Source organism: Pleurodeles waltl, chromosome 10 (genome assembly GCF_031143425.1).
Source record: "Pleurodeles waltl isolate 20211129_DDA chromosome 10, aPleWal1.hap1.20221129, whole genome shotgun sequence".
NCBI classification, from domain to species: Eukaryota; Metazoa; Chordata; class Amphibia; order Caudata; family Salamandridae; genus Pleurodeles; species Pleurodeles waltl.
The window spans coordinates 485,547,325-485,572,963 of NC_090449.1; the positions used below are offsets into that span (position 1 = coordinate 485,547,325).

Here is a 25,639-nt window from a genome sequence, read left to right on the forward strand (position 1 = left end):
GAGGTGGAAGAGAGTCAGAGTGTCGAAACGCCTCCTGAGCAGATTGCAGGTCCATCAAGAGAAAACACCATAGAGCCAAGAGAGAGCAAAGGGTTGACACAGGAAGGGTCAAAGACCAGAGAGATACTGAAAGGAGACAAGTGGCCAGAGTTGCAAGTGAAAAGGGGAGAAGTGGTTGTCGAAGATGCAATAGAGGAAGAAGTTGATACAACAAGGAGAGAAGATCTAAGTGAAGGAGAGTTGCAAGGTGATTGCAAGTTGAAAAGAAAAAGAGTAGCAAACAGAAGGTACGCAGGTCCTGAATGGGTGTATGCAACGACAGCTGAATGGCAACAAGAGTTTTTGGCATTTTGTTTTGACCGAGAGATTCCAGGTCAATATTTTTGCACCTGAGTCTGGCTGAAGAGACTTAATTTGGTGTAAAGATCGAAGTAAAGTTGAAAATTGAGAAAAGGGACTGAGAATTTACCGGATGAGACTTTATAAACCTGAATTGACTTTTGAGAACTGATTTTGAAAAGCTGCTGACCGGAGTTGACAAAGGATCCTGGGAGTGAAACTGAAGCTGTAAATAATTGCTGAAAGTAGATTTGCTTATTTTGACTTTGCTGCAAAAAGAAAAAGAAAAAAAAGAAGGAGAGAAGAAATGTATTCTGACCATCCTCTGTTGTTGTTTTAATTAACCATCCTCCACTTTCTGATTCTTTATAGATCATGGCTAACACTAGGCAGGATAATAGAGGGAGTAGGCATTGTAAATATTTGAGTGTTGGTTTGGGTGTTGTGCGTGTGATATTCATTATGGTTGTGATTGTGGGTATGACACTAATGGATAAGAGTGGAACTAACAATGCTACAATTCCTGAGACTACCACTGCACTAACAGCTTAGGAGAGGTTTGAGCTAGATACAAGATATTTGCACGAGGGAACTAATGCAAAAGGGGAACTATCTACTAACGTTTTCTATCGCTTGCTAAGTGAGTATGTTGACACAATAGATGCAAAGGATTGCTTTGTGTGTACACAGATTCCTGTTTCGGTACAAGAGGGGGTTACCTATCATAACTTGCCTTTAAGTTATGGGATAAGTTGTAGTCTGCTACTAACAAGATTCTTTAAACAGGAAGAGATTCAATACTTCTATTCAAATAATGACCTTGTGTTTTCTTATGTGCCTATAATAGAAGATTTGAGTGGGGTAGCTAGATACTATAGTATAAAGTTAGTTAAAGGATTCTTTGAGTCGAGATTGATGATTAGTACATCTTATGCACATCGCAATAATTTGACATGCTTGCTTACACCTGTAGAGAAAGGCTTTTTAGACCACACGGAGGTTAGGAGAAGGGTGTTAAAGGGTAAATTAGAAAAAGGATTGCAGCAGCGGGCTTTTGCTCGTAGTGAAGGTTATGGTGCAATTAGGGAACGAGGGAAGCTAGCTTTCGATGCATTACACCTAGGGAAGCTTTGCATATCTAGGCCAAAATCATACTATGACAATGTGTTTGTGGGATTGAGTGAATGTAAGCACGTGTTTTTGTTTCAGAATAAATGGACTTTTATGTTACATGGACAGGATTCAGCGATCCCAGGGATCTATTACATATGTGGACTTAATGCTTATTACCGTCTTCCAAAGGGATGGCATGGGACATGTTATTTGGGGATAGTTTTCCCAAAGATATATCAACTTGACGATTTGAAAAGGTTTCCGAAATTGTCTGAATTACATCGTACTAGACAGAAGAGAGAGACTGCTGCTGGTGTAGTGGGAGACAGATTTGGGGCAATAATTCTCTCAGTGGGAGTTATCTTGAACTCCATAAAGATTTGAAAGTTGTCTACTATTGTGGATAACATGTTGACAAACTTTTCAGGGGCTATACTCCTGATGGATACTGAACTTGCTGCGGAAAGGGCTATGACTCTTCAAAACAGGCTTGCTTTAGACATTCTTTTAGCAAAAAATGGTGGAGTTTATAGGATGCTTAATGAGCGTCATTGTTGTGCATATATACCAGATAATAGTAATGAGATTAGAAGTATGCTTACTAACTTGACTAGGGATAGTACAGACTTGAAGGAATTGAAGGGACCAGGTGTTTGGGAAAAGGGTGGAAAAGGATTCGCTTCAGTGGGAAATTGGCTTAGCAACATTTGGCATGGGATATTGTCTAAAACAGTACAAGGGATTTTGATTGTTATAGCTTGCCCATTTGGATTGTGGGTGGCATGTAAAATTAGCAAAAGAATCAAATTGAAGATGGCGAAAAATAATAAGAGGAGGGAAGAAAAACAAAGGGAAAAATTGTATAGGGAAAAATCTAAGGGGAAGCCAATAAGGGAAGAGATTGAGTTAACAGAATTTTAGGATGTAAAATTTGTGGGGAAGGTTTTGTGTGATGACAAGAGTCATCAGAGGAGGGATTGTTGGAGTGTGTCTTTTAAAACAATATTAACATGAAAAGCTTGCAATATATTGTGATGAAGCTGCATAGAAAATGTGTTAACATAGAAAATAATGCACACGTCTGAAATGTGCCCACAGGGAGTGGCTACCAATGTATACGAAGACTAATGAAAAGCTTGTTAATTCTGAATTTTTATGCAAAAATGTTTTGAATTTGTATCAGTATATCGTAATTAGAGTTATGTGTTAAGAGTTTGCTTTATTAAATTAGAGGGCCTTAGCTTAGCGAGGGTCTGGGCCTAGCTGCCTGGCCTCATATTAAACTGCATTTTCTAATGTGTAATGTGCTGTTTTTCTGAAGGACATGAAGCTGTTCTTTTCCAGAAGTTGTGTGTGTGTAGCCGTAGTAAATTCTTTCTCATGAGAACCGACTTGTTCAAGGCGATGTTCTTGCTGAATGCAACAGTGTAATTCGTAACAGGTGCAAGGTTAAATGTAGTAGGAGAAAACAATGGAGATGCTGACTGGAGCCCGAAGTGTAACTTTTCCTACCTGACATTCCAACCAATGAAGACGTCAATAACATGGACCAATCCGCGACATGAGAACTGTGGTTTGTGGAAAATTCTGACAAGATGCTTGAAAAATTATTGGACAGAGATAACGATGCACCAATTGTTATCCAATGAGGAGTTAAGGACAAATTAGATAGTTTTGATTTAACGACGTGACTCAAGAAGAAACTGGCTCACTCTCTTCACTCCAAATTCACTCCATTTGTCATCTCCATTTGTCATTCCTATTGCTCTAGCGTTTTCTTGAGCTTATTCTGAGTACTTTAAAACCATCCTCTACCCCATTCTTTGCTTGATACTTACTTCTCCTCCATATGAGGGAAGGGTCCTATTCCTTAGCTATGCTTTGCCCCATCCCATCTTTGCTGATGGCGAATCAACTGATGTCCTGAGGACTAAGACTGACGCTGTTTGCTGATCTGTTGTAATGGTAATTATCTGATGCAAAATTGTATTTGTCTGTTTGCCTTTTCTTTCTACGTACCAACTGCTATTTTGATAGAGGCCTTAGTTTAGACGTTTTCCAAATTTGTGCTTTCTAAATGTTTTGCATGAGGTCCAACATGCTAATGCTAATTTGAGGTTAGTTAAGGCGTTCACTAATAAATTGGTGCAAATAGACAAATGTCTGAGTTCTTGCTTTGTTGAATCATGTATTACTGAGACTTTGCTAAGTTGCTTCATATTAATGATGTGCCTAAAAACTCAATTAATATTTTCTATGCATTGATTAGTTGCGTTCTAATTGCTAATAAAAGAGTTTTCTAATGAGATGTATTGCTATTGAAATTAACATTAGATTGTAATCAATAGAGAAATAAATATCCTAACACTTAACAAATTGGTGTGGTTATTCATGACTGGAGGGTCCTGGTGTGTTCAACTTACTGATTCTTATTAAATGATATTGATTAGTTGTTGATTAGCTATTGTAACTATTGATTGGTTTATTGGTCTATTGGTTGGAGATACCAAAAGACATCTCATACTGGGAAGTTCCCGAACGTGGTCCAAAGGTTTGTCGACCTAAACGCATCTCCTTGTAAGTTTACTTATTAAGGCTCTGACACGCTAACAATATTTCTTAGTAGATAGATATATCTATCTGAAAAGATAATTATATCTACATAGATAGATATATCCATATATGTGTATATATATATATATATATATATATATAGAGAGAGAGAGAGAGAGAGAGAGAGAGTTCTGTGTATATATATATATATATATATATATATATATATATATATACATATTGTTTTTGTAATTGTATGGTTTCCTTGGGGCCCATAATGGCCCCCAGGGAAACCATACAACTACTAAATAATTATTGCCCCCACAGGGGGTCACCCTGTCCACGGACAACCCCCTGTCAATTTATTTAAAAAAAAATTTTTTAGCCCCTTGGGGGGGAGGGGGGGGCGTGATCGCGCACCCCCAGGGGACACCTACTGTTAGTAAAAATAAATGTGCTGACCCCCCCAAGTGAAATCCCTGGTGTCTAGTGGGGTTTCCTGGCCCTCGATCGCAGGGAGAGCCAAAAAACCTGTTCAGGAAGGGTCTCCCCTTTCAAACGAGGCCTTCCTGAACTTCAGGAAGGCCGATCGGGGCCGTTTTCGGCTGCTTCCTGCTCCGATGGGGAAAACAAAACAGTGGGGAAAACAAAACAGTGATGTCACAAAGGAATGGGTGGGGGGTGGGGGAGACACAGATTTCCATGTTTCCTAGGGGTTTAAAAAAAAAATTCCTCTGGTGCGACCCCCTCCCTGGTGTCGGCCACTGGTCGTGACCCGCACCAGGGAGGTAGTGTGGGTGTTGGCAAGTGGCCGACGCCCGCACCAAACGGGTTAAGAAATTTGAACATTGAATTAGAATAAAGAAAAATGCCATTCCAGTGGTTCATGCACTTACGCCAGAACCTTTGAATGTGAAGCAAGAGTTAAAAACTATTTGATGAAGGTGTTATAGATTAGACAGATTCTTCAGAACGGGTTTGTCCGATAGCGATGGTCCGTAAAAACATAGGCAAAATTTGTCTTTGTGCAGACTTATACACACTTAACAAAAACATCCTAATAGACTGTCATCCATTGCCTAAGATTCATGACTTGTTAGCCAACATTGGTAAAGCTAAATACTTTTCCTTATTAGATCTGTGCTCAGCATATCATCAGATACCGCTTGCCAGGGATTCACAAGAACTGACCATGTTTATTACTCCGTTTGGCATGTATAGGTTTTTGCAGCTTCCTTTCAGACTGGCATCTGCTGCAAGTGTTTTTCACAAGTTAATAGACAGCATTTTGGCAGATGTCAGTGGAGTACAGGCGTATTAGAATGATGTACTGATCCATGCTGAGACAATTATTGAACACAATAACATTTTAAGTAAAGTTCTAAGCATTTTGAAAGACCAATGTGTGACACTCATAGAAAACAAGTGTCAGTTTCTAGCTAAAGTACTTGACTGCTTAGGTCATTGTATCACTGCACAAGGTATTAAACCAAAATTGTCATTGATTCAAACTATCAGAGATGTAACATCTCCTAAGGACAAGGACACAAAAAGGTCATTTTTAGGCTTGAGCCCATATTATTCAAGATGTATTGAAGGATATGCTATAATAGTTCAACCCTTACAAAATTTGTTAAAGAAGGGTGACAAATTTGTTTGGAATGAATCTGTAAACCATACGTTTGAAAAGATCAAACAACTAATTGCCTCAGCACCCGCACTTGCTCCTTTTGTGACTGGGCAAAGATGTATTTTAACAGATGATGCTAGTCAAGCAGGGTTGGGAGCAGTTCTGGCACAAATTATAAATCACAAAGAACAAACAATTGCATTCTCCTTAACAAGTCTTAAGCAAGCAGAAACACACTACAGCACCATCAAAAAAGAAACATTAGCTTGTTCATGGACTGTACACAAATTCAAAACTTTTCTGTGGGGTGCACATTTTGAAATATATACTGATCATAAATCATTACTTCATCTACTGAATGGTACAGGTGTTGGTAAAGCCTCTGCCAGGCTAGTGAGGCTCTTAGCAAGATTACAATAATCGTTTTTACTATAAAATATATTCCTGGAGGACAAAATGTAAGGGCAGATTGCCTTTCAAGAATGCCATTAGCTAACTCACTTGCTGATGAACAACAAGAGGATGATGTGGACTGTGCGGTAGAGATGGCTGAAAATGTTTTGGATTCAATTGGTGTGATATCACTGAAAGAATAGTTGGAAGCACTAAAGACGGAGAATGTTTTACAAAAGGTTATGGAATACGTAAAAAAGGACTGGCCAGTGAAAGATCTTTGGTATCAACTTTAAAAACTTTTGCACAAATAGTGAACTTTCAATTGAAAAATTGGATTTTGGTGAGAAATAACCTGTGCATCCAACCTGCCATGGTACATGAATCTCTCACAAAAGCAGCATATAAACTACACCTTGGCATAGACGGAACATGCAAGAACCTTAAACAATATTTTGGTGGCCTGCTAAGGATGCACAGGTTTGTGGATAAACAAATGCAACACACATATCCTATCCAATAAGCATTGGAAAACTGTCCTAACACCACTACACATGGTTCCTCTTCCTGAAAACGTATTGTCTAAAGTGGCTTTAGATTTTGAAGGTCTGTTTGATTTATTGAAATCTGACAAAGGTTACTTGTTAGTTCTCATAGACTACCTGTCGAAATGGGTATATTTTGAATTCACAACAGCACCTAATACTACTTCTGTGATAACATGCTTCAGGAAAATCTTCAAGATTGAGGGTGCTTCTAAGGAAATAGTTGCAGATAATGGAACTGATCTTCTCAGATGAAAGATTTCATGAATTCTCATCACATTAAAGGGCAGATTTACAAGAAAGTGGTGCATTGGTCCAGACGCACCACTTTTCTTGCGTCCCCCTACCACAACCTAACGACACCATGGTTGCACCTTATTTATAATATGGTGCACCATGGAGGTCGTTAGCTCAATAGTGCCAAAATATTTGACGCTATTGTGGCGCTTTGCTGCACCAGCCTCCAAAAATTTTACTCTAGTGCAGTAAAGCACAGGGAGGCGGTAGGTTACTACGGGTGCGTCATATTAACACCTGCCTTGGGCAAGTGTTAAAAATAACAAAACAAATGGCACAGTGAAATCTTGCAAATTTCGCTGCACCATTTTTTCGGGCCTCCCAGCGTCAGAACGCCCCCCTTGCATACATTATGCCTGGCGCAAACATAATGTGGCGCAAGGGTTGAAGAGTGCTAGAATTGCACCACTTTGTAAATCTGGGACAGGGAAAACGCCACCTTAGCGCTTCCTTAGTGTAAACAAATAATTACATTAGGATGGCACAAGGTGGAGCAAGGGGCTTGTAAATATGCCCTTAACTATTTGAGAGCAGCACTATGTTCTCTCACCTCAAATGGCTTAGTTGAGATAATTAATAGATTCCTGAAAGAAGGGATTCAATCTGCATATGCCATAGATGCACCAGTAGAATATTTTTTTGAGAGCTAAACTATGGTCATACTTGACTATTCCACATAACACTACTGGTGTTTCTGTGTTTAAACTACTCAGAAAGAGAGAACCCAAATGAAAAGTATGTACTGACTGGGTCAAAAGTTTAGCTTTAAAAGAAAATAAATGCCTATGTCAAGAATACAAAGATATTGTACAGAGGATCTCAAAACCACAAAATGACCAGAAAGCTAATTTTGATATCAAACATTGTATAAAAGACAGATCATTCTATAATGGAGATTGGGTTTTGATTAAAAAAAAAAAGTCCAAAGGGTGATCATCTTTTTTATCACCAACACAGATAATTAAACTTGCCAAAGGCTTTGTTTTAATCAATGAAAAGGAGTGGTGGAGCAAAAGATGTCTTGTCACAGTGTCTTCTGAACAGGCAGATAGAATAAAAAAACACATGAATGATTTCACTGGTGATTTTTGTTATGATCATTTGTTTTTGATAATGTTGGTCAACATGTGATTCTGTCATCAAATCCAACTTCTATGGTTCCCAGGAGTGATAATCAACATGATCTTGGTTCAAAGCCTTCCAATTCTTCATGTTCTAACACAAACAACTGCATTTCTTCAAGTTTCTCTCTGCATTTTTCAGACTCTGATTGTTCACCTAATGCACAGAACAACTTCCAGGGAGGACGCCACCGCCATGGCAGTGGTGTCCAATGTCCCGCCCTATTACAAGGTTTCCGCCGGCCGGACCGGCTGACCAGCAGAAACCTTGAAATAGATTGTTCCCGTAAGTCAGACAGGCGGGAACAGTGCTACGAGATAGCACTCGGTTCCCTTAAAGGAGCAGAGTGATATCTCGTAGCACAGAGGGGGCCGACCAGCACCATCGGAATGCACACTGTCTGCTTTGCAGACAGTGCGCTTTCTGATGGTGCTGGGCACAGGAGCCCATGCCATGGGCATGGGCAGTGCAGGGGCCCCCCGCACTTGTTCTCTGCCAGCCTGTTCATGGTGGGGAAATACCATGAAAAGGATAGCGGAGAACAAGGTTGTAATCAGCAGGGGAGGGCTGAGTTCAGCGCCACCCTGGCTGATTACAACCAAGACCGCCATCACACTTTTGTGATCATGAATCCTGACAGGTACGGCGGTTGGTTGGTGGTCCGAGTGCCAAAGTTGTGATGCTGGAGTCCGACCAACGCCACGAGGTTGGCGGTCTTGTGACCGCCAGCCTCGTATCATGGCCCATAGTTTTTCTCTGAGCATGATTCTTTACTAAATAGAACAGTTTTCATGTCAGCAAGGTATAAGGATTGTTATCTTTATGAACAACCTATGGCTTCATTTTCATGTACAATACATCTGTTCTTTATATATATAGTTATTTAGGATGTTTACACAAAGGCAGAAAGATGATGTAATGATATTCTTTGATGTTTTAGTCCTACTTTGAGCTCAGCACAATACTCGTCATTTTGCTTTGTGTTTACATTCATATTGTGTTCCATATTCTGACCCAGCTCGTGGAGGATTCTAAATGCAAACTCGGAGTTGCAGTTGGAAGCCTTTCTACGAGGACATGTTGAAAGTGGGCTTCTCTGTTATTTGAAATAAAGTCATGCCTAAACTATTTTTATTTTTTTTAAAAAAATTATTTGTCTTCTGGGACTTGTAATCCTGGTTTTAAAATGAGAGAAAGAAAACCACAAGTCCCAAAATGCAAAGACCTGGAAACTTGGCAGGCTCATTGCATGCCGTAGTGATTTTGAGTAGCGCTCAACATACTGGGAGTTACTGCTTGGATATTTAGTGGTTAATACAGGGTCACCAGATTTTGAAAGCCAAAAACTGGAATAGTCCACAAAGAAGGCGGTAGGGTTACACTTTTGTAATATGCGACAGGCACAGATTGACTTAATTGACAGCATTGAGTAACATAGAAAATACAGGCAAAAATATATTAATAGGAAATTTAGCTTGCTTTCTGTTGTCTTGAGTTGATCCACTCCAAAAACAGTGACATCGTTGATTTATTGAAATATGTAGGGTAGATGGCAAAAAATCCAGGATGTCTGGTGATCCTCAGTTAATGCACTTGCTGGAGTCACTTTGTGTGTATCCTGGCCACATGTTAAAACTTCTCACAAATTCACTTAGATGTTAATGTGTGTGCTCCAGAGCACTAATAATAGGCCACAAAGGAGTATTCTAGGTAGAATAGCTCAGTGTGTTAATGCCTTTATTTCAGACATTGCTTAACCTGTTGATTTCAAGGGACACACTTAGTAAAATAGGTCAATGAGTTGTACACTAACAGTAAACTGTAGCAATAACCATGCAAGGCATATTTCATTACTCATGTAGCTGGTTATATTTTTTAGAAGGTTCATTTGCAGCTTTACAAAAATAGTAACACATCTAAAAAAATTAAGGTTTGGTGGGCTACGGTCATGAGAGGGAGTTGCAGTCAATTTTCCATGAAGCTATCTCACAGCTCCCCTCTAGCACTATCAAGCTCTAAAAGCCACACTTTAAACATGAAACCTTTTTCTTCCTCATAACCCCCTGGAACATTACCAGCACACCTGGTCATGAGAGGGATGAGATGTTATTGAGCAGCTCTGCTTACATTCAGCAAGGGTCTTGGGAACCATTTCTTAGCAGGATTGTGCTGCATGTGAGGTTTTCTTTTCTTGAACAACAATCAAAACTAGGTTAATGAATTCCATGTTATTTATTTAATCAATGTCTTGACATAAGCAAATGACAGTTGCGGGGTTAATGCATTTGAGACAGTGGACATAGCATTTTCTCTCCTTATGCTTCTCTCCCAAAGCTCAACCCTATGTTCTGCAGATCTTCATAGGGTGAACAGCTGCACTGCACCAAAAGTAAGCTGTCAACATAATTACTGGTACCATCTGTGTGCCAAACTGCTCTAAATCTTCCGGCAGGCTAAGCGTTTCCCACCAAAGAGGCACATCCAGATCAACCTAAACTCACATCTTGCCCTACATCAACAGTACACTTTATACTCAACTGCAGGCACAATCATGTGTACGAGATGAGACCAATTCAGGTAGTTGCTTTGTTATTTTGTTTTGTGTCTTATGTTAAGGATGCTCGCTCAGAATGTTATTTCCCTAATATTGTAGAACTACTGCTTATATCCCAAACAGTTACCTCTACATCTGCAGGTAGAGCCTGCCTTCTGCACACTTAACAATATTGATTAAGATATATCCCTGCCCAGCCCATGAACAATCAGGTTAGTAAAATACTGGTGATGAACACCTCCTGGGCCTTTAATAGCAGCCTTATCTCTTGAAATGCGTAGAACAAGTAGAATGCAAAAAACAGTACCTTTATCTAGCACAAAACGTGAGGTAAAGGCAAACAATGTACATTCCTTTGCAGAATACTAAATTAACCAATGAGAGAAACAAAATATATTACATTTCTAACATTAAACGTACATCTAGTATGTTAAGATGCCACACACCACCTTTCTGTTATTTGTCTGTGGCACTGTCAATGTACAAGGAACATTTAAAGAATATCACTGCATGGTTCACTATCACTTCTTTCAAACTATTTGCCTGTCACACACTACACTTTCCCCTGTCCACTTCAGCAATTCATTAATTTATCTAGCTATTAATCCATGATCCTCTTCACCTATCAAACAATCCATTGATCTCTTTTATCTATGTACTTAGTCACTCACCTAGTCACTGCTCCTATCTCATACACTGCTTGCCTCAATGACCAGGACTTCTGACCCTACACTTGCCACATTCACACTGCCCTTGCCCTACACACACTACCATTGGCACCTTCATTTAGTCATGCTCTTATATTTCTCAGTGTGCCATTCACACCCAAAAACACTAATTCATTAATTCATTTATTCATTCAACAATACATCCATCTTTCCACACCTCCTCAAAGAACATTACAGCAGAACCAAGTAACAGTCAACTTCCACTCTTAGAACAAAGCAAGCCCTCAAGTCATTTGTTGAGTCCATCTTTCTCTTTGGCCCTTTGCCTGACTATACTGCCTTTCGGCTAGGTTCAAGCTACATAATTACTACACAAATGCATACTTACATACACATTCACGCCCCTATCCATTCATCTAACCAATCAACCATTCTCACATTCATCAGCTCATCCATCCACAAATTACACATATAGAAGCATTTTCACTTATACATATGCCTATTGGCTTTGCCAATGCTTGTTTTCCTTTAGTTATCTGTCTCTACACCTCACAGTAGTTTTCTGCTCTTTTTTTAGGCATGTTTAAGAACTGTGTTTATAAGATACAAAACCTTGGATACTTGTTCTCAACAGATGATGTCCACTTCAGCTTCTGAGTCTAAACTAACATGAGCACCTTTTTAGGTTTCACCTACCAGACAATTTAAGTTGACTGGTTATGAAAGAGCTTTTGCGGACTATAGCAAAAACTTACAGTGGGCTTAGAGTCTGCCCGCTACCGTTATTGGTTGACTATATTGTCATTCCTATGTCCTTGATTCTTATTTGAAGGCTTTCTTCCTTCTTTCAGTGTTTATGCCTTTCCTTGAGTGTAGTCTCTTTACAATCCTTTTGATTTGGCTGACTTGTACCTTCCATTGCTCAAATTTAGGGAGCAACATTTTTCTTTTTGTTTAAGCATTCTATGGAAGGGCATGTGCTTTCAGGATCTCTCTCCTGTGTGCAGCTTCCATTCCACCAAATTCCTGCACCATTTCTACGAGCACTTTATGTTCCTTCCTCCTCTCCTTGGTTGATTCTCTCTCTTTACCTCAGGTGCTGCTTTTTATGCCCTCAGCCCAATGCGCTCCATGTTGCTCCTTCCTCCTCCCATCTTTCCACTGCTTACTCCTCCTTGACTTCACTTTAATAAATGTGTTCATCCCAACTGTCATTGCTCCTCCCACTAGGTTTCAGTTGATTCTTTCTCAGCTGCTTCCATATAGCTTCCACACCCCTTGTAGTAATAAGAAAAATGTGTTGAAGGGCGCAGCAGCTACCCTTTGCTGCTGGGCTGCTCTACTTTTAAACAAGAATTGATAAAGCCAGTAAGTCTCATCTAGGAAAGCGCTGTTGGCTTTGCCAACGTTTTTTAGCCATGTTGTTCACCAGCCTGGCTGCAGTTCAGCATGGCTAAAAGCTAGTGGGTAGAGGAGAATGGCATAGAGTTTCAAAGAGTGGAATGGCAAACAGTGGATTAGAGTGTTGTAGAGTGGAGTTGCAGAGTTGGTGTGTATTGGTCTGTCATAGTATGGAGTCGAGTAGAGCGACATACACTGGAGTGGCATAGAGGAGAGTGGACCGGTGTAGAGTGCACTGGCAAAGAGTGTTGCAGAGTATAGTGGCACAGAGTGCAGCAGCACTGAGTGTAGTGGCACTGAACTTGGTGGCGTACAATGCAGTGTTGTAGAATGTGGGGGCATAGATTAGAGTGGTGCATAGTAGAGGGCAGTGGCATAGAATGGAGTGGTGTAGAGTGGAGTGGTGCAGAGTAGAGTGGTGCAGAGTAGAGTGCAGTGCAGTGGTGTAGAGGAAAGTGGTGTAGCATGGTGTGGAGTGGCGTAGAGTTGAGTGATGCAGGGGGCAGTGGCATAGAGTAGAGTTGAGTGGCATGCAGTGCATAGCTGTGTGGTATGGCATACAGTGCAGTGGCACAGAGTGTTGCAGAGTAGAGTAGCATAGAGTGGTGCAGAGCAGGGTATAGTGCCATAGAATGCAGTGGCCTAGAGTCAAGTGGCATAGAGTAGAGTAGTGCAGAGTAGAGTGGCATAGAGTTCAGTGGTGGAGAGTGCAGTGTTGCAAAGTAGAGTGTCAGAGTGCAGTGGTTGGTGTAGATGGAATAGAGTGGCGTAGAGTACAGTGATGCAGAGTAGAGTGCAGTGGCATAGAGTGCAGTGACATAGAGAGCAGTTGAGTAGAGTCCATTGGCATAGAGTGCAGTGGTTAAAAGTAAGGTGGCATAGATTGATGTGGCATAGAGTGGAGTGGTGCAGAGTGGAGTAGAGTAGAGTGGCTGGGTGGCATAGATTGATGTGGCATAGAGAGGAGTGGTGCAGAGTGGAGTAGAGTAGAGTGGCTTAGAGTGCAGTGGTGTAGGGTAGGTTGTATCAGAGAAGAGTGAAGTGTTGTACAGTGGAGTGGTGCAGGGTAGAGTGCAGATGCGTATAGTGGCATAGAGTGTAATGGTGTAGAGTAAAGTGGTGTAGAGTGCAGTGGTGCACAGTAGATTAGACTGGTGTACAGTAGATTGGAGTAGAGTGCAGGGACATAGAGGATTGGATGTTACAGAGTAAAGTGAATTGGCGTAGAGTGTATTGACATAGAGTGCAGTGGCGTAGAGTACAGTGCTGCAGAGTGGCGTAGAGTACAGTGGCATAGAGTGGAGCTGTGCAGAGAAGATTGGTGGTGCCTAGAGTGGAGTGGTGTAGAGTGCAATGGGGAAGAGTGTAGTGGTATACAGTAGAGTAGCTAAGAGTACACTGGCATAGAGTGGAGGGATGTAGAGTAGAGAGGTGTAGAGTAAAGTGCAGTGGCATAGAGTGGAGTGGTACAGAGTGCAGTGGGTGTGGAGTGGTGTAAAGTGTAGTGATGCAGAGTATGCTGCAGTCGTGTGGAGTGGAGTATTTATGGTGCTGTAGCACACTGCCATTACAAACAACACATTTTCAATTGAAATGACCATTACATTTGTTCAGACATACAGTTTTAGTAATAAAACTATACAGTGCACAGTCGAAAATGTGTGGAAATTTCATCACCTAGTTTAATGATTCATTTTGATCATAAAAAAGTATTTGTTTCCACCACACATCTGAAATAACAAAAATGTGCTTCATTTGTGAGTTCATAATTCTGATATATTCTAAAATACTTACACCTGTTCATTTAAATGTTGTGTGCTGGAAAAAAATGTTTTCCTACTTCCAGTACCCAGCAAGATTCTCACATAAATCCTCTAACTTGGAAGTCAGAGAAAGTAAAGTAAACAAACGCCCTGGGAAGACAGCACCTGGCATTTGACCTAAGCCTTTGAATGCACAGCAAATGTGACGAGGTAATAACAAGATTTAAAGGCCTGTTAACAGAAAGTGAGTCAGTGGAAGACTACAGAAAACACAGTTCAGGCAACGGGAGGGACAAACTGAATGAACCTGGAGAGCATAAAGCAAATAAAGCTAGCAAATGGAAAGCTAGAAAGTGTGAGATACAAACCACAAAGCCCCTGGTACTCAACAAGTGGAATGCACTGTTAAGTGAACTTTCTGAAAGTAGCCGAGATGTCTTTAGCAAATGGTAGGCTGCAACATAAAAAGGGCTTTTGTGCTGGTAACTTTTTTATTTACTTGTTCAACTGCCATCCGTGTTCTTGGATCAGTACACAAAAAAACAAAATGGCGCCCATTCCAATCAGCCGGTGCACACATACGTAGGGATGCATGTGTGCGCCTACTGAATGTTGCAGCACAAGTACCATCATGATGCATACTTACTATGTACATGTCACATCATGGCAAATGTTCCCGTTTTTTGGCTGAAGAAGCACAACAATTGCAAAAAGCATTGCCAAAACCAAAAGATCAGAAAGGTGCAACCTGTTACCTTTTCCAGTGCTTGTTTATTCGTAGCACTTTTCTTCATTTTTTTCCTTCCTAACTGGCCTTTGTTAATGGTTCAATGCAACCTCATCAAACAGTTGCATGTGCTGTCTCCTACCAACAAATATATGTGCATATTTAAAGAAAGAATAAAAATATAAAACCATGAACTCCTTTTTGTTCTTGTTTACATTTCTGACATTTCGTTTTAATTTCACTGCTAATGACTCACATCCTGCTTAACTGTATGGCAGCACTTATATGTTGCACTTCCTTACTGAGCTTGCGGACAGTACAATGAACAAAAACCTCCTTTAGTGCATGTTTAACCACATACCTCTCTCCTGAGGATGAACTTGCCCATTCCTTCTTCTTCACTTGAACTGACTGCAGAGGACCCCCAGCGTGTTGTCTTCTTCCTCGGCCGCTTTAAAGGATGATTTTGAGTGGTCTTCTCTGTTGCCTGTTTCCCAGTGACTTTGAGGACTGTGCTCTACACAAGGAGGTATTGAGCAGAATTAATTACACAATGCTTTGTTATTATGTAAAATACTATATGTTGTGGGCCTGAATTACAGTTTGGTGGTAGTGTTAGCTCTCTGTGGAGGAAGTGGTGAATCCACAGTTGGTGGATTCTCCGCCAGTAAAGGATTCTCACCTTAGAGATCATTTGGCAGAGGTAGTTCGACAGGAGGATTTGTCAATCCAGTAAAAGATCTGATAATTTTCTGCCCAACTCTTAATTAAAAACTAGCGCAGAGGACATGTAACTGTTGCAAGTTTGCTTTACACCAGCCATTCTCAACAGCTCTTGAATTTGCCAATTCTGTCACAAAGTGGTGGCTACTTCCTCCAATGCAATAGAGATCTTCACGGTCTCATTGATCCCAACAGTATTACCTTCATGGTTCTATGCTAACTGCATTGAATAATGTGACCTGAACCTTCCGATGCTCCCAACAAATGTAACTTCCTGGTTATTCCAGTCACCAGCTTTGCCCCTTCAACCAACAGATCTTAAAGATCTTGCCATTCAAAACGGGTCATTCGAGAACATTGTAGATTCCACTCTTCCATTGTATTACCATTTTATTTGCTTGTAACACATTTCATTCTGGTCTATGAAATCGTTTTCTGCCCTCTTCCATGAATATGACGTATGACAGGAATAACACTGAATATTACAAGCCACGCAGTGAAATAAAGACCAACCAAAAAGGATTATAAACCGCACTCAGTTAAATAATGCTATATGCCTGTAGATGACATAAGGATCTCAATGAAATGCACCAGATGTATTCTAACATAAATACAACAAACATTGAAACACATTTTACAACACCAGACACTAAAATGACATGTTGAAGGAAAATGGAACTTTAAAATGAATGACATGTTAAAACATATGAAAGACATATTAAAGTAAATTACATTTAAATGTTTACAATACAGGGAAATTAATAAGATGTGTTGAAATGTGCATGACAATAATTTAAGGAAATAGGACATGGATTGAAATTAATATGGGATGAAATAAAAAACATCATATGCTGAATTCAAAATGACACTCATTGGAATTAATGTGACAGAGTGAAATTAATGCACATGATTGAAATGGAAATGGAACACATTAAGTTAATATGACATCCATTAAAATGAATTTGTGAAATATGTTTGATAATTGTTGATATAAATCCAATTAAATAGATATGGCAGGCATCAAATGAATATGGCAAACATGAAAGGAATATGACCCGCACTGAAATGAATAGGAAAAACAGGTAAACTAATGTGAGAAAAAAATTAAAATCATAATATCTTGGAAAACTGAATGCATGCTAAAAAAAAAGACACAAGGCCACTAGCAGCAAACCAATCTGCTGCATGCTCAACAAACCTGCTCTCTGACCTGCCAACAATACCCCCTCCACTGTTACATTCTGAAGGTTCTGCCAGTGCATTTGCTCATGGTGGGCATAAGGCAAGTATAATTCCAGAGGACATGGTAGAACGACATCATGACCAAAGGAATGTATGCACAGCCTGCTGCCAACCCCACCTGTATTGCATCTAGATTCATCTGACCCAGCAGAATTTTACATCTTCTGAACATAACTTCCAAGGACAAACAGATTTTCAGCCAACTGTCCCTTGAAAATAAATGAAGTCCTAAGGAGCCAACTGCTCTTACTTCAGTGAGTGCATAAAGCTTCAGTTCTTTTGTGCCTGGTAAACTAAAACTGTATCTGCATTAGCTTTTGAGTGACTTTCGATCACAACCACATACTACAAATGGTTTCTGGATCTCTGAAACATTCAGAAAGCCATTCATTGCTATTGACAGCTGATCTGTTTGAAAGGGAGTGCCAAGGCAGCAGAGAGAACAAGGTGCTGAGGCAGCTAGGCTGACCTGTTGGTGAATGTGGTTACTAATGAGCTCTTGTGGTTATTGTGGGTACATAACAATGAGGAACCACAACAATGCATTCGGGATAGGTATGTGAGACACAAAGAAAGTTATTCACAAAGGTACATTTACATGCGAGTAAATCTACACATGCAGATTTACTCTTCCACTTTAGGCTAGATGCCATCTCCTATTGTGAAGTTACTACTAAGTGTAGACTTGCATGTCCTTCCCCTCTGAAACAGGTGGTGGAGTCAGTAAAAATTGAATATACAACTGCAAACTAGTAGTGACTTTGCTACAAATTGGCATTGTAAAATAGAGGGAAATCTAGAAAAGTGTGTTAAAGTTTAAAAAATATGTTAAATGTTAATGTAAAATAGTTTTATATATGTAAAAGGTGATGATAAATCTCACCATTCTAGGGATCTCAGTGCTGGGAGCAGGTATGGAGGCTAGTAGGTTTTCTCTGCATATGCTTTGTGCTTTAACCAGTGCACTGTTGAGGGCAGGCTCCTCATAGCCACGTTCTTTAAATCTCATAGTCATGATTGTGAGTGCCCCAGCACTGAGATCGTAGAGTGGCGAGATTTATAACCACCTTCAGCAATAAAGCAAGGGAAGTCAGGAGTATTCTTAATAAATGCTGTGGAATTCTGAGAATTGAGAATACTCTTTCTGACTTATTTAATAATCATCCCAACATCGCTTTTAGGAATCGGGCTCCCTTAAAGGATAGGCTATGTAACAGTAAATTCACAATGAAGGTTAACAACTCGCTGTACTGAAGAAAGATTTTTCAAATGGGGATGTTGCAATGCTTGCAAATACAGTATCAACAGGAAACAATACTTCCCATCATTAATTGGTGTAAACAAACAAACTGACAAATATCCAACATGCCACTCTGATTTCTGTGTATATGCTTTCATTTGCCCCGGTGAGAAATTTTATGAGGAAAGTACCACTCACCACAAAAAAGAGTGTTAGAAAATATGCACACTCTAAAGAATAGGGACAAACAATATCCTGTAGCACACCATTTTGACTCACTACATAGAAGGGACAGGGACCTGTTGAGGTTTTTTACCCTTGACAGAAAATCTATCAATGTCAGAGGAGGCAATCACATACGCAGTCTTAGACATCTTGTGTCAAGATATATTTTAGAACTAAACACTGAGATTCCACACAGTCTCAGTTTAGATGAAGAGCTGTTTATTCATCTGGGCGATTAGTTAATCCTTTGATGTTTGCTTTGTATAACTGAGATGGGGGTGTATGTTGGGATATTTCTGAGAATGAAAGATTTTAGTGTATAGTTCACAAGCTTCTTGGATGATCTGTGTTAACATCATAATATTTGGTTTTAATGTAATTTTTATTCTGTTTGTGTTTACACAGGGTTGGACCCTCCTTACTGACTTGGTTTGACCATTCATAATTGTGCTGTGCTTTGACTCATTTCTTCTCCTAAGCTCCCATGAGTCCTAGGAGCAGATGAAAAATGAAAGAGACGAGATATCTTCTTTATTCTTCATTTAATTTCTACACTCTTCTTCATTTATATGCTTTGAGATGGTTATTGTAAGCTTCTTCCCAAGGTGATAGTTACGTGTTGGTGGATGTCAGGGAAAATCGCCATAGTATATTCAGTTAATTAAGATCCTACCAAACCTGGGGGGTATGCGATGGGTATGTAGCAGACCAAGACTGAACTAACAAACACAGAGGTGGAATTGCCATTATTCACAAGGGCACCATCCACTGCATAACCTCCACAGATGACCCAACTTTGATAATGGAACATCTCAACTTCCAACTTCACACAGACAGAAGAGCACCATCAGAGGTACCCTTGCATACAGACCACCTGCACCACACACCCAACTTCTGCAAAGCCATCCAAACTCATCACCCCGATCTCTGTTGACTCCAATCACTACATCTTCCTAGTTGATCTTAACTTCCACCTCGACTACCCCAGCTACACCAACACAATCGACTTCCTGGAAAGCATAAGCAACGTCGGCCTCAAGCAACTCATCACTGACATTACCCACATTGCAGGACACATGCTTGATCCCATCTTCACGTCCAGAAGCATAGTCAAGTACAACCACATCTCACAGCTAACCTGGACCGACCACTACAGTGTCCACTTCCCATCTCTCACCCTGCCATCACTGGCACCATGCCCTCCAGGTCCATGCATGGAAAATGGAAAAAGATATCAGAAGACCAGTGGGACAACATATTCAAAACCCATCTCCCTGACACAACATCCAACCCAGCAAAGACAGCAAAGAACTTCTCAAAGTGGATCACACAACGCACCAGCACAATCGCCCCCACCAAGCTAATCAAACCCAAAGGACCTACCAAAAGAGTGAGCTGGTTCGCCGTGGAGTTCAAATCAACCAAACGCATCTGCCAGCAACTGGAAAGAAAGTGGCACACCAACAAAGTGACAGAAGACCACACCACCTTCAAGATAGTGCTCAACTAATACCTTTGCTTCCTGAAGGAAACAAAGATGAATGCCCCAGCAGAGCACATAGAAGCCAACACAAACTGCAGTTAGGTAGGCGTCGCCATCATGAAGGAGTTCTCCAACCCTGCAGCCATGAAGAGCAACATCACCCCCTCCCAAGAACTGTGTGACACCCTGGCGGACTTCTTCCATGACAAGATCTCAGCCATCTACGAAAACTTAAAACTCCAACCCCCCCCGCCGACGACAGCATCAGCCAGCTCACACACACAGACATAAACCCTGAACATCTGCTAACCCGCTGAGACCCTCTCACCTTCCAAGTCACAATTGCCATAATGAGCTCCATACACTCAGGAGCACCCATGGTCCCCTGTCCCCACCAACCTTGGGAGCAAGACAATTGGCAACAATCTCAAGAACTTCCTGAACGCCTCCATCACTTGGCCTCCTTCCCTGAAGACTGGAAATACACTGAAGTAACGCCCCTCCTGAAGAAACCATCCATTGACCCAGAAGACCGAAGAACTATTGTCCCATCTCCGTGCTCCCTTTTCCAGCAAAGGTGCTCGAAAAGGCAATCAACCAACAACTCACTGGACACCTGGAACTCAACAAACTCCTGGACACCTCTCAATCTGGATTCCAAACCAACCACAGCACAGAGACAGCCGTGATTGCAGCCATCTTCAACATCAGGGCCCTTCTGGACCGTGGGGAAACATTAGCCCTCATCCTCTTGGTCCTTTTAGTCGTCTTCAACACTGTCCCCCATCACATCTTGATCAACAGACTTCACCAAATCAGAATCAGGGAGACACCCTTAAATGGATCGCCTCATACGTCACCGGAGGAACCCAGAGAAGCCGTCTCCTGCCGTTTATATCTGAACCCAAGAAAATCATCTTCAGCGTCCCCCAAGAATCGTCCTTCACGACCACCCTCTTTAATTTGTACATGACCCCCCTAGCCAGAACGCACTCAACATCATCTCCTGCGCCAACAACACTTAACTCATTCTTTCACTGTCAGAAGACCCCTTCACCATGAGAGCCAAATTCTACTGGTGTATGATATACGTCGCCGACTGGATAAAGGACAACTGTCTCAAGTTAAACACAGACAAAACAGAAGACCTTATGTTTGGGAGCAACATCGCGCCGTGGAAGGACACATGGTGGCCTGCTGAATTCGACTAATCTACCGCTCCGACAGACCACACCTGCAACCTCAGCATTATCTTGGACAGCAGGCTGTCTAAAAAGAAACAGGTAAACGCAGTCTCATTGCCTGCTTCCACACCCAACACATGCTCCACAAGATCTTCAGGTGGCTTCCAGTCAACACCAGCAGGCCAGACTACGGGAGCACAATCTACTTAGAATCACTGCACGCCTTCTGAGGAGAGTACAGACAATACAAAACTCAGCGGCAAGACTCATCCTCAACCTCCCGAGATGGACCCACATCACACCACACCTCAAGAAGATACATTGGCTCCTGATCCAGAAGAGATGCCCTTTAAAAATGCTGACCCAAGCATACAAAGCCCTGCACAATGAAGGACCAGCATACATCAACAAAAAAATGACCTTCCATCAACGACCAGACACTTGCAAACTGCCTACCTCTGCCTCAGAGCCACCCCCTGAATCCGCCAAAGCAACAGCAGAGGATGCTCCTTCGCCAACCTGGTTGCCAAGGCCTGGAACAACCTTCCCCTACACCTGAGGACCACCTCACCACTACAGGGATTCAAAAAGGGGCTCAATACCTGGCTGTTCAACTGATAAGAGCACCACAAAGCAGTTAGAAACAACAGCGCCTCAAGACCCTCATGGTTGATTTGCTGCGCTTTACAGGGCCTGATTGATTGATAAAGACACATAAGGACATGTTCCTTGCTAGAATGCCACTGCTGAGAATATAGTTATGGTTAGTCCACTGGGGCAGTGAATATGGAATTATTATATAATATCTACACTCCTTAGATGCATGGCGTAGATTTAGGGAGCATGAAAAAGAGGCACATGATGTTATGTTGCTTTTAGATTTCTATGTGCAACCATAGCCCACTGGGGCTTGATATCAGAAAAAGTGGTGATTGAGTAACTATATAAACCTTGCACCCCTTAAGAGAATCCCCAACATCAAGATAAATGATTGTGTTATCTGACATTTGTGTCAGCCCACCAGGGCGGAATGTTGGCGTTGCTCTCATTATATGAAGATTTTTTATGCTGATTTGTTATGATGATTTATGTTACTTGTCTGTAACCCTGTTGCAATCTCAGGGATAATTTGTTACTTAAACGTAATTGAACACATATTACACATGAATGCACTAACATACTCACTATGTCCATGTTTTTCATTTAAAGTACCCGAAAGCTTACATGCGGATGGTTATTTTTGATACATAGATGGGAATTTCAGCCTATTGGGACGCAAGGATGTGTCAACCAAGACGCAAAGTGAGTGAATTAATGTTGTCAGTGCATAAACAGTCCATTTGCACATACTGATGCATTTTTAATCACACCTTTATTCAGGTCTGTTTAAGTTTCATGATGTGTATACAATGTATTTTGGTACACCAATATGATGAACTAAGCAAAGCCTTACTTAGGTATTATGTTATATTATTAATTACGTAGCAATGTCTGTAACAAGTTACTATAAGTTCTGGGTTCTTGATAAACTGTGTGTTATGAATGATCCATTGTTCTGTGAGTGTGTAATAAAACATGTTTCAAAATGGTCGACAGTTACCAAATGATTAGGAGTGTTCCCTAACCTTTTCACTGACATTTCATGGCTTTTTTAAATGGCGCTGGGAATATGGCTGGGCCACCAGTGATCAATGCATGATGACGCCAAAAAGCATTGGGTTCTTGTTTGTTGCAAGGGTGCACCAGATTAAACACTGCTTGAATACGTTGAATACTTGTTGGGTTTCTTCTCACCTGGGTGCGTATCTCCTAGCAGCATTGGAAAGTGTGTGTGTGAGTGTGTGTGTATTTATATATATGTATATATACACAATACACTTAGAGTGCTGCATAAATTATGCAAAAAAGAAGCAGAGAACTCTGGGTAGTTCCCAAGTTTAGTTGGAGAGCAGCTCCTGTATAGAGCACCCTACACATTAGCGACACTCTAAAACTGCTCACCTCTAAGTTCTGTTTATCTAGCAAACATTTTAAGCATAGGATTAAACAGTGCCATCCACTCCAAGCTAGAAAGAGTCAAAGGGCCTCATTTACAATGTTTTGGCACCGAGCAGCACCGCAAGCCTTCTTGCGGCCATGCCCTTTGTCAAAACAAAAGGGCAGGAATATGCTGTATCTATAAGCTACAGCTCATTCCTGTCCTCTTCCACAGTGCTGTCACACAATTAGCTGCCATGCTCCAACACAGGCATCCTTGTACCACGGTGCAAGGGTGTCTGCATGGTAGGGATGATTTTTTAATAAAAACAATCAATGGAGGTGATTTCCTCTTACTATGTACTGCAGAATGCAGTACACATAGTAAGAGGAAAAAATGAGGAGAAATATTATTTCTCCTCATTGCACCTCCCTCACACCTCCCCTTGGGAGGCATAGGCTTTTGATGCATTTTCAAGTTTACAGCATGTTGTAAATCTGGATATGTGTCAAATGCCATGGATGTTATGTGGGAACACCTATTGTAACCCCCATGACATGCAGTGTGAGGCAACACAGTGACCTGCACTGTGTTGCCTCACTTCATATCTCAAGGCGAAGAAAAGCCACACAGGGTAACTTTATGTGGCCCTGTAGATATGACTCTGCAGTGTGCACTGCAGGATTGTCATTAAGAGTGATGTTCCAGCAGTGCACAGGGGCTTGTAAATAAAACCCAAACTCTTTTGCCATTTGCAAAACAAAGTCTTTAAGCATAGGATTAGAACAGTGGCTTCATCGGCGAGAGTCCTCGTACAACACTTTAATCAATATGATGATGAACTATATAATATGCCTTCACAGAAAAAGCATACTTTGTTTCTCAGATGGTAATATACAATGAACATATAATTACTGTTCAGAATTGATTGATGATAAATTATATTTGAATTCTGGCAGTGGGATTTACTGATTGTATGCAAAAATGCCTTTTCTTTGAAATAATGATGAAGTGTTTTTTTATGTCTATGAAATGAGCTTTCTTCTGCAACCATGATAAAAGGTCTTCTATGTCTATGAAATGGCTGTACTTATTTCTGAAGGTGGTGGGTCACTTACCTTGACAAGGGCTCTGTTGAGCCGAAACATGTTGATATGTGTTACACAGTAAATGTATCTGTATATGCACAAACTGGGGTGCCTGTCTGCTCTTTGGTTTGCCAAAATGTGGATTAAAATGTTGTACGGGGGCTCATGCCCATGACAATGCACTGACAGACATGAAGGATGTGGCCACATTACAGCGATGTCTTGGAATTCATTTGTGTGTGTGGTGTCTGCTGCCACTTGACTGCATTTTTGTAGCGGAACATCTGGAAGCTGGCAATATATGCTATGTTAGTAGAGTGTCAGATCAGATGAGCTAAGTAAGTAAACCCACTGATCCCAGCTATCTCCCGCTGCCACAGATTTGCTGGTGACTTTCAGTCCTTATAGCAGTGCCTTGCCCAGCATGCATTGGTGAGTGTTGAGGCAGGGGACTGTGTGCTCTGTATTGAAACAGAAAGAAAGCAACATGGCTATGAGTGACCGTGCCCTACTAGAAGCAGCTAATGCAATGTTCAGCGAAACCAGGGAGACTGGAAAGACTGATGATGGACATAACACTATCTTGCAACCCCCAGGTACCTTAACTTTAAAACTAAAGTTACTGACTCCTGAAAAAATGATCTACCATGAGATTAGCAAATGGTGGGAAATTACTATTTTATCCAAGTATGTGGAGGTCAATCATGTGCCACAGGGATTAAGGATTAAGGATCTTCACAATACCCACCTTTGAGTCACCACATCAAGGGCTACTTGAAGAATGGGCTGTCTTCACGGTGAAGTCAAGTTAAGGCATGATGAAGATCTCAATTAAGTGTGCTGAACTGGACTTCGCTAAAATTCATAAGGCTATTGATCAGCTTACTATGGACCTAGAGTGAAAGAGTCCCAAGAGACAATGGTCCTCATTACAACCCTGGCAGTCAAAGACCGCCAGGGCTGTTTTGGAGTTTGTACCACTTCGGCCATTATGACTGCGGCGGAAGCGTCGTGGTCGCACAGCCGGGACCGGCGGTTTCCCACCACTTTTGTCCCAGTGGTTTTAATCCTCCAGGGCAGCGCTGCTTGCAGCGCTTCCCAGGGGATTACCAGTCCCCCTCCCGCCAGCCTTTTCATGGCAGTATGAACCGACATGAAAAGGCCAGCGGAGAGGGTAGTCGCGGGGCCCCTGGTGGCCCCTGCACTGCCCAGGCCACTGGCATGGGCAGTGCAGGGGCCCCCTGCCACGGCCATATGGAGCTTTTCACTGTCTGCATTGCAGATAGTGAAAAGCGCGACGGGTGCAACTGCACCCGTTGCACCGCCGCAACACCGCCGGCTCCCGTGTTGCGGCCGAGATCCCCACTGGGC

At 41.4% G+C, this 25,639-nt stretch overlaps 1 protein-coding gene across 4 annotated transcripts in view; it reads right to left on the reverse strand.

Moving 5' to 3' along the window:
* Positions 1–25,639, reverse strand: part of LOC138260780 (uncharacterized) — a 294,177-nt gene that overhangs the window by 79,643 nt on the left and 188,895 nt on the right. For all 4 annotated transcript variants that reach the window (XM_069209234.1, XM_069209232.1, XM_069209233.1 and 1 more), the window contains one exon: positions 15,467–15,622. In XM_069209234.1, coding sequence (XP_069065335.1) covers positions 15,467–15,622 — 156 coding nt within the window. The remainder of the gene's footprint in view (positions 1–15,466; positions 15,623–25,639) is intronic.